Source organism: Simochromis diagramma, unplaced genomic scaffold (assembly GCF_900408965.1).
Source record: "Simochromis diagramma unplaced genomic scaffold, fSimDia1.1 OVJJ01000321.1, whole genome shotgun sequence".
Classification (NCBI taxonomy): Eukaryota; Metazoa; Chordata; class Actinopteri; order Cichliformes; family Cichlidae; genus Simochromis; species Simochromis diagramma.
In genome coordinates this window covers 13,233,318-13,245,270 of record NW_024386772.1, presented here as the reverse complement: position 1 = coordinate 13,245,270, position 11,953 = coordinate 13,233,318, and the positions used below count along the sequence as shown (strand labels likewise).

At 36.5% G+C, this 11,953-nt stretch overlaps 1 protein-coding gene across 3 annotated transcripts in view; it reads right to left on the bottom strand.

Moving 5' to 3' along the window:
• The window catches only part of LOC120745430 (nuclear GTPase SLIP-GC-like), a 35,015-nt gene extending 25,524 nt beyond the window's left edge, over window positions 1-9,491 (bottom strand). For 2 of the 3 annotated variants that reach the window (XR_005698632.1, XM_040050277.1), the window contains exons 1-21: window positions 9,303-9,491; window positions 9,019-9,131; window positions 8,211-8,252; window positions 8,064-8,102; window positions 7,081-7,105; window positions 6,837-6,923; window positions 6,450-6,537; window positions 5,224-5,440; window positions 4,881-5,102; window positions 3,612-3,818; window positions 3,344-3,519; window positions 2,638-2,731; window positions 2,468-2,555; window positions 2,229-2,350; window positions 1,816-1,989; window positions 1,575-1,729; window positions 1,329-1,446; window positions 1,088-1,196; window positions 856-986; window positions 563-644; window positions 305-386 (exon numbers count right to left, since the gene is read on the bottom strand). Coding sequence is in view for 2 of the 3 variants with exons in the window: in XM_040050277.1 (XP_039906211.1) it covers window positions 305-386; window positions 563-644; window positions 856-986; window positions 1,088-1,196; window positions 1,329-1,446; window positions 1,575-1,729; window positions 1,816-1,989; window positions 2,229-2,350; window positions 2,468-2,555; window positions 2,638-2,731; window positions 3,344-3,519; window positions 3,612-3,818; window positions 4,881-5,102; window positions 5,224-5,440; window positions 6,450-6,537; window positions 6,837-6,923; window positions 7,081-7,105; window positions 8,064-8,102; window positions 8,211-8,252; window positions 9,019-9,131; window positions 9,303-9,369 (2,438 nt within the window). In the remaining variant the exon portion in view is untranslated. Of the gene's footprint in view, window positions 1-280; window positions 387-562; window positions 645-855; window positions 987-1,087; window positions 1,197-1,328; window positions 1,447-1,574; window positions 1,730-1,815; window positions 1,990-2,228; window positions 2,351-2,467; window positions 2,556-2,637; window positions 2,732-3,343; window positions 3,520-3,611; window positions 3,819-4,880; window positions 5,103-5,223; window positions 5,441-6,449; window positions 6,538-6,836; window positions 6,924-7,080; window positions 7,106-8,063; window positions 8,103-8,210; window positions 8,253-9,018; window positions 9,132-9,302 lie in introns of all 3 variants that reach the window. The other variant, XM_040050288.1, reaches the window with a different exon arrangement.
• Window positions 9,492-11,953: the final 2,462 nt, after the last annotated feature.

Sequence of the window (11,953 nt, the reverse complement as noted above, 5' to 3'; positions counted from 1 at the left end):
AACATTAAAAAAAGAGAGCAAAGGTTTGACAATAAACAATAACCAATGAACATAATATAATTTCTACATTTTTAAAATCGTAATATTGCTTGTAAAACTCCTCACTCTAAAGAATACTAATGGCTATAATTAGTTTAAATGTTGAATTGCAGATTCCCCTAAAATGGATTCATTGCAGCCTCTGAGCTGATCATCATACTTTGACTTAAAATAATTGTTAACATTGTTAAGAGCAAAAATTATTTATTTTTTGTAAAATTTTTAATATTTAATGTAATACCATTGATAACATATTAGGAGTTACCCAGTAAGGGACACTTCATCATCTGGAGTGCCTGGAAGTTCATCATAACGTTTCTTCACCATATCAAGCTCTGTTGAAACATCTGAAAAACAAATTAGAATTTTTACGAATCAGTAATTTATAAGTTAATTTGAAAAACAGATAAATAGTTACATAGACTAAGTTATCAGGTGCAAGATTGCAAAGATAAAGAGAAAAGGACAGAAGCATTATCAAGCACTTGGAACCGATGTAATTACAGCAAACCTTCCTGTTTACCTGGGAGTGAGCTCCCATCAGTCTTGAATGAAAGTTCAAAGGATTCTTTCATAGTAGTCTCCAGAATCTCAAGGATGTCTCTCTAATTAAAAAAAAATGTATTCACTTATAACAGATCAAATATTGTATTAAAGTCATATTAAATTACATTTAGAAATTTCTCAGACTTGATTTAAAACATAAATGGAAACATAAATTTTTGTATAAGTCTATTCCAGTTAAACACAGAAAAAGCCTTCAGGTGAGCTATAACAAAATACGATCATAATATTTCTTCATAAAACATGACAAACCATTAAACTGCGTAACTTCTCCAACATGGTATTTTTTGCCTGCTCAAACATGTCCTTTTTTGAGTGCACATGGTTCTTAATAGTCTCCCTCATGTTGTACAGCGTGCCTTCTCCTCTAAATTCTGCAGCCTCTACAATAAGACAGAAAACTCCAATCAGATTTCTCTTGCTGAATAATGATAAATATAAATATGTGTATTAGTGCCAAGTTGTGAATAATATTATCTCTTACTCTTGTAGCCTTCTTCCATAATGTTCACAATTGTCTCTGTCAGACTGCTGTAGACTTTTTTCTTCTGTTCCCGGATCATTCTGTTCAGTTTTGCCTTAATTTTTTCTTCCTTAGACACAAAACATGAAATACAGATGAACGTCGTTTTAAATTACGTCAAGGTATAAGACTAATTTTTCATTTTTTCCTTTTACTGTGCTTTACTGTTTGAATTGATGTATAGGAAAGTTTCATCTCTTACCTCTGTCTTGAGAAATCTGAGCTGCAGTTCAGTATTTTTGTACTTTTCAATCAGAGAATCAGTGTTAAGAGAAAAAGTCTTGATGACTCCGTTAAATGCTCCACATTCTGAGTCATTTCTAAAACATGTAAACATTGTGGTTATTAATGGCAGAGTTGGCAAGTTTATATTTGAAAATTGTGATATGTTATAAATTACATATCTTGAATAATATTATGTGACTGTTTAGAACTTGTCTTTTCTTACGGGAAGGTCTTTCTGAATTCTTCATCAATGCTGTCAGTCAGACATGAAGCCAACATCATGTTAAGGTTAATTAGGGTCTTGTTCTTTGGTTTGTGGACGCCACCATTCTCAACGACACACTTCAGTACCTTGTGAAAAGCACCACCCTTCTTTCCCTAAAACAAAAAAGAAAACGGAATTATTTAAATACATACTCCTGTAAAACCTGTTGTTTTGATACACCTAGATTTAAAATACATACGTGATACAAGAAGTTCTTGAGTTTTTCTCCGTATGAACGTTTGGATTTCTCAACGCCATCATTAAGACATTTTTCAAAGGCCGTAAAGGTCTCTTCCATTTCTTTGTTGATATTTGCTAGTTGAAGGATCATGTGTCTCTCAAGTTCTGAACACACCTCACCTTTTTTATCATCCTGAAAAATATTTGAAGGAATAAAACCATAAACAAAATACTTATTATTATTTCTTCTCTATAAACTCCACTTGGCTTTAAGTCACTCTACTATAAGTAAAACAGAACGGCAAAAATACAATCAATTGATCACTTAATAACCTATAAATTAATACATAAAAAAACACAATAAGAAACACAAAGACATTTGATAAATCCCAACATGTAAGAGAATGTTGTGTATCTTTTACTTGAACTTACCACTCCTCCGGAGTTGGCTCCTTGAATCAAAGACAGAATCCCATAAGCTCCACTCACATAGTTTACTGTCTCTGAGTGACAGTCATTGAGATCTTGCAAAAATCCCTGAAGTTTGGGTATTTCTGTTAAGAAGAAATTTCAGTGCCACAGTTTGACATTACGTACTATAATTCAAATTAAATAATTCTTCTTTCAGTCAGAGCAAACTAAAACAACATGTGCATCAAGACTTCACCTACCAGTTTCTTCTGGACTTAGATGCTTCCCTTTTAGGAACTCTTTGGAGCTCACTGTGAACACTTTGAAACTGCCGTCAGTGAAGTGTTTCTGCGGAAAAATGATTTAATTTTAAAGCATCTTTGCAACTGTGGAGAGTCTGTATTGTTTTCTGTCAGCCTATAAAACTCACATTAATCTTGCTTCGCTTGTTGAATTCTTTCCTTACTCCATCCTTGGCTTGCAGGTTTCTCATTACTATTCCATCATGGATATGAGCTCGTGAACTACAAGAAATGAGCATATCTGTACTGTTACCGTCATCACTATTATCATCACCATCACCATCATTAATTTGGGGCAGGCTGGGCGGTTTTGATTTATTCTTGGCCTTTAGGTGAAAATGTGGGAACCAAACTGAGCTTTGCCTGACTTTTGCACACCTGTAACTCTTTGTTAACACATAGATTGTATTTAAAGACTGGCTGTGGCAATGTTTCTCTGCCTGATGGTGCTGGTACTCCAGTTTGTTGCCTTCTATTTTTAAATGTCTGGTCTGGTTAATATCCTCTCATACTCCTACTTGCTAACTTGGGTTGTCAGAGCCTCACACCAAAATACTTACCTGTTCACTACAGTCTCCGTCTTTTTTCCTTCCAGCCAGTCATTGAGTACTCTCTCCCAAACCACCACCTTAGGGTGGTGCTCTCCACTAAATCACCAGTTCATTGTATACATTTGTTTCATTGGAAATAAACCTATTGAGCTTCAGTTGTGCGAGTCTGCTTTGCGGGTCCAGTCATTTATGATTATATGGCTTTATTTGCTTAATGTATTTATTTTGACTGTTTAAAAAACAAACTCGCAAATATGGGAGTTTGCATGGAAAATGTACTTACAGATCATCTGAATCATCAACAAGATCAGACTTGGTGCAGATAAAGTGAATTTGCTGACATTCGCCACCATTTCCAATCAGACTACTGACACTTTCCAGGATCCCCCAGGCTGTTTTCTCTGACGTTGCTCGATTAATGTCAGTCACAATCCACACAGTAGAACAATCTCCAACTATCTGAAAGAAGAATAACATGTCTCAGTGCTTAATAGAAAGATGACTGTTTACAGACAACACAGTATAAGCAAAGAGCAGTAAATGTGAATTACCCCTTTCCACATCTGATCTCTGCTCTTGTTACAGTCACCATTTCCAGGAAGGTCCACAAGTGTGACATGCTGGAGAAGAGACTTGTTTGGCACCCTGACAGTCACACACTTCACTAGTGGCCAAAACCACTTTTTTCCTTCATTGCCTTCTCCTTGTTTTGAATCACTTCTTGTGTACTTGACAAATTTTGCAGAAAGTTCATTAGCCTGCAATAAATAATAAAAGCAGTGCAGTTTAATTTTAATCCTACAGTTTAAGTGCTTTACAAAAACCATTAAAAAGTCTGTGACATTAAAAAAACTACTTAAAGAAATTGGATCACTAAAAAAAGATTTTTTTTAAAATTATTTTATTTTTTGCTTTTATATTAAACACAGCATGCTTATACAGATTCAACTGAGGACAATTACTACATTTAGCATTTGTGAATTTATAAGGAAAAAAGAAAAAGGAGAAAAAAGAGGAAGAAAAAATTATAACAACATTAACTCAATAAAGAGTAAAATAAAATAAGAAAATTCGCGCAGAGCGTGAGGCATGAATTATGATCAGTTAATTAAGAATTCTAGAAATGGCTACCAAATCGTACAAAAACTCGCCAGTTTCCCCTTTCTATCAAATATTATCTGTTCCACCCTGGCCACAGACACCATCTCATTAAGCCACCTTTTAAAACACGGGGCCGAAGAAGACCGCCACTGTAAAAGAATAAGTTTCTTTGCAGCCAGCATACCCATTGTAATTATCTGTTTTTGTGAAAAGGAAAAAAAGATTCGATTGATGCAAATGATCCAATTATAGCCAGTGTACCATCAAGTGGTACTTTTTTCCTAAATTGGTTTGAAAACCACGTAAAAATCTGGCTCCAAAAAGCTTTAAAGACAGGGCAATGCCAAAATAGATGTGCAAGGGAACCTTCGTCAATTTTCGATTTAAATGATCAGATTGTGTCATGTACAAGCTTCCCCTTGCGTTATATTGGATCAAGACTGAGGAGAAATTCAGGTCATGTGAAACCCTTTTTAAAACAATCAACCATTTGATAGTTTTGAGAAAGTCTCTAATTAGCATTCGACAGACAGTTTGGATCTATGCTGCATTCTGTTTTCAGAAGTGAGATGTGTTTCCAATTCGTAATCTTTTGTTAATTTGGTCAGTTCCCTTTTGTGTCCAAGATGTCCTAGTTTCACCTGTGTCCCCTTCCCAGCATCCCCAGTGTGTAGTCTATCATGGCTGTCTGTTATAGTAGCAATATGAGTTTGTCTTACTGATTCACATCTCAAAATCTTTCGCCTGGATTGGAGAAATTCTGGAATTTCTTTGAAACATTTGTTCTCCATGAGGTTTTCAGAGGACTTCTCTTTCCATTCTTCTCCATAAAGTGCTGACAGCTTTTCAACAGCATCACGATAATCATCGTCGCCTTCCTTGTCCTGATCTTCATTATTGTCAAGAAACTGATGAAATGACCACAACTCATCGTTCCACTCCTACAAAAATAGATGACAAGCCATTTATTGGAGGAATGTACCCAGCCTTAAGCTCCAAGAACTGCACTATAACAAATTATTTAGTTTTAAGTACAAATCAAACTTTGAGAATTCATTTTACCTCCTTTGTGATGAACTCAATTTCTGCTTCATACTTTGTGCTACGTGTGTTAGCTTCCACTTTGATCATGACTGAGGTGCAGGCATTGATGCTTCCTGAGGGTAAAAGATTCTTCTCTTTGATGATGGCATTTATCAAAGAGCTCTTTCCAGCCCCAGTTTTACCAAAGACACCAACCAGCTCCCTCTTGTCTGTCTCCAAATCACTGATCTTTTTCCTGTTGAACAATATTTTAAATATGGGTTAATTGATTCAGTCATGAAAACATTTTTAAGCATGCTTCAAAAGGTTTAAAAGAGAGTTATATTATTTTTAATAGTAATCACTACTAGGCATTTCAGTTTTATAGACTCGCTCCACTAATTGTTTACTGTATGTTGTTTTGATCTACACCTTTTTTGTGACAGCTAAAGTGAAAATGTTTCCTTCAAGAGATGGTAGATACCGGGAACAGGAAAAAAAATGTAGCTAAGTCACCAAAACTTCCTAAAAATATCAGTCTTTGTTGGTCTTAACTTGGAAAGTTTTAGTTTACTACCGAATCATTCCGTCATCTATAATTGTGCGGCTGTAAGTCAAAAGTATGATGTAAAAATAACTAAACAAAGTCAAAGGAGCTTGCAAAGAAAAGCGTCTGGACTTCTTTAAGTTGCTTGAAGACGTTTCACCTCTCATCCGAGAAGTTTCTTCACTTCTCGGATGAGAGGTGAAACGTCTTCAAGCAACTTAAAGAAGTCCAGACGCTTTTCTTTGCAAGCTCCTTTGACTACGATGACCTGGATGACTGAGAACCTTCACAGACAACTAAACAAAGAACCAACACGTCAAACAGACTGACACAAGAAACTAACTGGTGACTATTGAACCAAAAGGGTTCATGTTCAGGCAGCACGATGGCATGATGGCACTGTTGTCTCACACCACCATCTGGTTGGGGGCATTTTTGTTTTGAGTTTACGTGTTCTCTCTGTGTTTGCCTCGGTTCTCTCCAGGTACTCTGGCTTTCTCCAACAGTCCAAAGACGTGCAGTTAGTGCATTTAGGTTAATTCATCTCCGTGTGACTAAATTACACATAACTAGCAGCTTCTGAGGATGTTTTACAGATATTTTCTGCATTTTTGCTTTCTTTAAAAACAAACTCTGTGATTCGTTTGTGAAACTGTCACGCAATCAGGAGTGGAGCCAGGCCCGTACATTACAAAATATGAAAAAAATTAATACTCACTTCAAGAAAGCACTGAGTTTGTCTTGGTCATTTAGTCTGGCATGTACAAATGTCATGATGCTTTTCACATCAGACAGTATGATTGATTCTGTGGACAAAAAAGTAAAAAACTATTTAGAAGGAATTATAGACTAGAATAACCAGAAAATGTAAAATCTCATGTTAAAAAAACAAACGTGTGTGAATTAGAGTATATCAGGATCATAATATGACCACTTACCAATCATACTTAGTATACCATGCATCATGTGACTGTTACATTTTGACAACAGGCCAAAGAAAAAGTAATTTCTAGCATCAAAGATGAAACTGGCATGTTGGGAAAATTGTGCTGCACAGAGGTTTAACCCTTAAACTGTGACACTGTTTAGTAAGAAACATAAATACCTTCAAATCCTGGCATAGACTGACACTGTCGCTTAGCTGGTGACTGCAACCTGCTGGCATCACTTTGAAGGTCTGATTTTCTCTTTCCTGATTGGATAAAAACAACAAAAAATAATAAGAAAAGAAAAACGTCTTTCTCTCAGTAAATCTATTCTTAGTAAAGTTATGTAGATTGCAAAAAATATTGGTGCCTTTAAAACAAAGACTAATATGAGATGCAATAAATACGATGCATGTGTCTCACCTGTATCACTTGTGGATGGCAAGACCTGAGGATGAATATGAGTTATACAGGAAATTATTACTATTTGCATTGGCATTGCTCTTTAACAGCATTTAAAGGACACTAACGTACAAGTTTTACAATCAACAAACTTAAATGCATTTATGTTTTCAACCAGCAGACTGATGAAGAATACATTACGCCCTCCCATTACCCTCTTCTTATGCTATGAGACAATTCTTTTACATAATTACGTTTTGGTGGCAGATTTCTGTTCTCATGTATTAATCACATGTTTAATCATATCACATTAGTAATAGTAATATCACTTTCTCACTTTAGTATAGCAAGAGCACTCCTGTCACTTAGTTGTATGCATGTGCACTAGAAATGAGCCCTATGCCCTACACACACACACTGACAAAGTGGGGGCATTGTTAGTTCATGGGAGACGTTAAACAGATAGTGAGACTCCCTCTCCTTTTCAGGGATGTAAATCTTTAGGTGACAGTTAAGCAGAAAGCAAGGTTATAATTCTCTCTGAGAGGGAGAGGATTTTAAGCATGAGGCTGATGGTATAGTTTCCCCGTGACAGGGGCCAACATGTAAGAGTTTGTGGAGTGTGTTTGTCTGTCTCTGGGTATATAAGATGTAAGGGCGGTGGCCACGATTCAGAGATGATCCTAGTGGTTTGGCTGGGATGCTTCTATCCACATTGCAATGTGTTTATTACACCCTTTTCAAAATGCTCAATGGGTGTGTTGCAGGTTATTGTCAAAATTTCCACAACAAAGTCCCAGTCATGAAGACCTACAGAGACGGTTAGCGAACCCCCTAGCTAGGGCAAAATGTATATTTCCCAACCCAACCTATGAATTAGGTTTTTAGATTCAGTCATTTATTGGTTTCTGTAGAGAGTGGTCAGTTTCTATAGACCAGAGAATGGAGCTTTACTTTGTCTCAGGTAGTTGGCCTAAATGTCTGAAATTCAGTATAACCCTTACCTGAACCACATCAGCTGCTTCTTCATGCTCCTGTTCACACTGCAGATAAAAGTGCAAAGCAGTGTTTAATATTAACCTCTTAAACGTGTATTAAAATTGTATTTGTCATATGGACATTTAAGAACTTTTCCCTTCACATTTACTTACTTGAACAGAATTGACTGTTTCCCGATTTGAGTTTTCTTCTTCCTACAACAGTAAAATCAGTTCAAATCTATATTAGTTAAGAATTAATAAAATTACTCTACAAATAATTACTGCCAGTGAGACGCTGTCGAACACCAGTTGGTCACTTGGTGTTCCCTCTCCATGGTAGACTATCACTTCTTGTTCCAACGCAGAGTGGTATTTTTGTGTAGCTTATCTGTGTAGCCAGTCTAATTAAAAACGTATAGATAGCGTATTTCATAGTGTTATCTTCATGCACTCTGTGTATTCACTCACTAATTATAGTCACAGTATTCACTCACTGTGCCATCAGGGATTCGCTAGCTTAGCTTGGCCTGTAGCCAACTCACTAGCAGCATGGCCCTTTCACCTGTACCTCCTGCACTTTCTTGCTCATTGTGTCAGATTACTTTTGTTACTTTTGTGCTTAATTACTCCTTAGCCTCCTTTAGCAATAATGATACTATTTGTAAACTATTTGCAGCTCTGGAGGCCAGGATCACAGAATTGGAGACTCTGCTTCGCACCCTTAAACATCCCATAGCTAGCAAGGCCCCTTTAGCCCAGCAAAGCAGTGTTTAATATTAACCTCTTACTACTGTTTCTTGATTTCTTGATTTGTGTTTATTTCTTCCTAGCACAACAAAAACATTTCAGTTTTAGTAAAGAATTAACAAAAATGACACTACATATTATTACCGCCAGTACATTTTTAATATTCTGATAATTCTAACAACAGTTCACCTCCGAACACTCAAATAAAAATGTTGTTAAAAAACTTAATTACCTTTAACAGCTTGAGGTTCTTCTTGAATTTCACTCTTGGTCCAGCTTTTGGGATCAAATTATCAATTTCTCGATCATCAAGGACACGCAGACTTTCTGCATCGATTTGTTCATCTGTAATTAAAAATAAAGTTGCAGAGATAAAGATTATTCTCAACTTGCTTTAGAAATTCTTGTTCAATGAGTGACAAAGCAATGGGCATAGTTATATGAGCTGTTTCACAGTTAACAGATCACATCAGGATCAATATCTGTACCGATCATGGATTCACGTTAATACTTTACCTTTAAATTTCTCCACCCACTCACTTAGCCCCCATTCAGCCAGTTTGTTTCTTACGAAATCATCCATGACAAGGAAGTGAAACTGTAAGATAAACTGTGATGTTTAACCAGACAGTACTGCTTTACAGGTTAGACATTTGTGATCAACTTCTCCTTTAATGCACATATAAATCAGAGACACTGATATCAAATTCAGATTAAAAGTTCAACAGTTCACCTTTTGTTAGAAGTAACGCAGGAAAAGGCTGCTGAGGGAGATAATAATGGATTGGATTTATATAGCGCTTTTCAAAGAACCCAAGGCGCTTTTCAATGCCACTATTCATTCACTCTCGCATTCACACACTGGTGGAGGCAAGCTACGGTTGTAGCCACAGCTGCCCTGGGGCAGACTGACAGAAGCGAGGCTGCCATATCGCGCCATCGGCCCCTCTGGTAAAGTGTAGGTAAAGTGTCTTGCCCAAGGACACAACGACCAGGAGGGAGAGCCCGGGGATCGAACCGGCGACCTTCTGGTTACAGATACGCTTCCCAACCCCCTGAGCCACGGCCGCCCCAATGTGAAGTAAGCAGTGAGACACAGACAGAAAACAGGCGGGAAGAAAGCAAAAAGTCTGAAAACAGGTTAAAAACAAGTTAAAAACAAACTGGAACTGTGTGGCTCAGACTGCACAATTGCAGCTGCATCTAGACATTTAATAGAAAGGTAAATCCAACATGAATAAAGCGGATGCAGGGTAAAGCAGAACTGAGAACAGAGAAGAGCAGGAAGAGGTGGTGTTTGTGCAGGCCAGATGGAAGTGACTGAGAGAGGGGGGTAACAACCTCCCCAGACCAATATAATCCAATAGTAACGTAGTAACTCTATACTGAGTCCTTCAATTACTTGACATTGTAATCCAACACAGCACAAATAGAGAATAAATGTAGTTTGGAAAGGAAGGCACTTTTGTGCTATTTTAATCACATAATCATATGATTATGTGACAAAATAGCACAAAAGTGCTAAACTACATTTATTCTCTATTTGTGTTGTGTTGGATTACAATGTCAAGTAATTGAAGGACTCAGTATAGAGTTACTACGTTACTATTGGATTATATTGACACGACCCAAAGAAGTGCAACTTCCTGCCTGGATGTGCCAATCCTCTGCTCTCTCATTACTCTCAAGATCAGTATTAGAAATTTGCATTATCTCGGAGTAGAATAATTAGTTAAGTATATTAAGTGATTATTATTATTTAATACATCCTTTGCTTTGCTCCTGCTAAATAGCTTTAATAAAATATTCTGCATTCAAAAAGTCTAAAGTAAAGAGCACAGAAAAAGTGGTTGTATGAATGGGCGTGAATGGGGCAAGTTGTCCAAAGCCCAACTTAAGATGGGCAGCAACAGTACCTCAACTGAACATAATGTCACTGGAAACAGAATAATAAAATATTTCTGACAAAATACTTATAGACGGAGTCTGAGTTTGATAGAAAAATACACACAGTTTAAAAACTAAATATAAACAGTTCGGCTAATATGACACTTTTGGTTCAATCCTTTTTTTTCCCCTTCAGTTCTAACACCTCCACCCATTTTGTGGATGAAAGAGTTATTTTAGCCACAGAACATCTGATATGATTTTCTTGGCTGTGCGGAACAATCAGTTTCAGTTTATACTGTTTATTCTTGTGCTCTGTGTGCAGCTGGATTTGCTAGTTAACAGACTTTATAGAGCGCATTGGATCATGACAAGAGGAATGCAATGTACACTTTATCTCTTACACCCTAAACCTCCCCACCCCCAACTTCCTGGCGCATCCCACAGCCCTGGAGAATGTACGTTCCAAATGTTTGCATTGGACTGCAGAACAATGTTGTAGTACTCATGTTTTTAGTAGATTTTCTGTTTCACAGTCAGTAGATCACATCCGTATCAATATCTTCAAATCTCTCCAGCCACTTACTTAGGCCCAGTTTTTTTTTTCTCCACAAAATCATCCATAAGCAAGAAACTAAAAGATAAACTGTAATATTTCATCAGACAGTACTGCTTGACAAATTAGACTTTGTAATCAACTGGTCCTTAAATTCATTGACTCTAATTCTATATTCAGATAAACTTTTATTGAATTCAAATTAAAAGTTTAAACTACTTACCTTTGGTTTAAAGTAATGCAGAAAAAGACAGTTGACAATAAAATAAATAAATGAACAAAAAGTTAAAAAAAAATAAAATAAAAACAAAATGCAGGGAGGCACACACTGGAACAGGGTGAAAAAAAAATCTAGCAAAAAGCAAAAGTCCAAAAACAAACTGGGACTCGGTTTTGCAAAAAGTGTAGTTCACTGTTTGGCAAGTGAAAGTGGATCGCTACATATAATACAACGCTAAATCTAGACAGAGTAAAGTGGGTGTGCACGGAAAAGCAGAACTCAGAAAACAAAAAACAGGATAGGGAAGACGCAGAAGAGGTGCTGATGCATGTAGAAAGCGGTTTTGTTTGGTGACAAACAAATCGAATGGATTAAAGTTTACAGATTAAAAACAAAAGACAAGAAATAAAGAACATTGTGTTATATAAGTATTTAACACAAATTAGTGATAAAATCGCACAATTATGTCCCGTTTTCTAAGCTTCATTCCGTACTAACAAACAG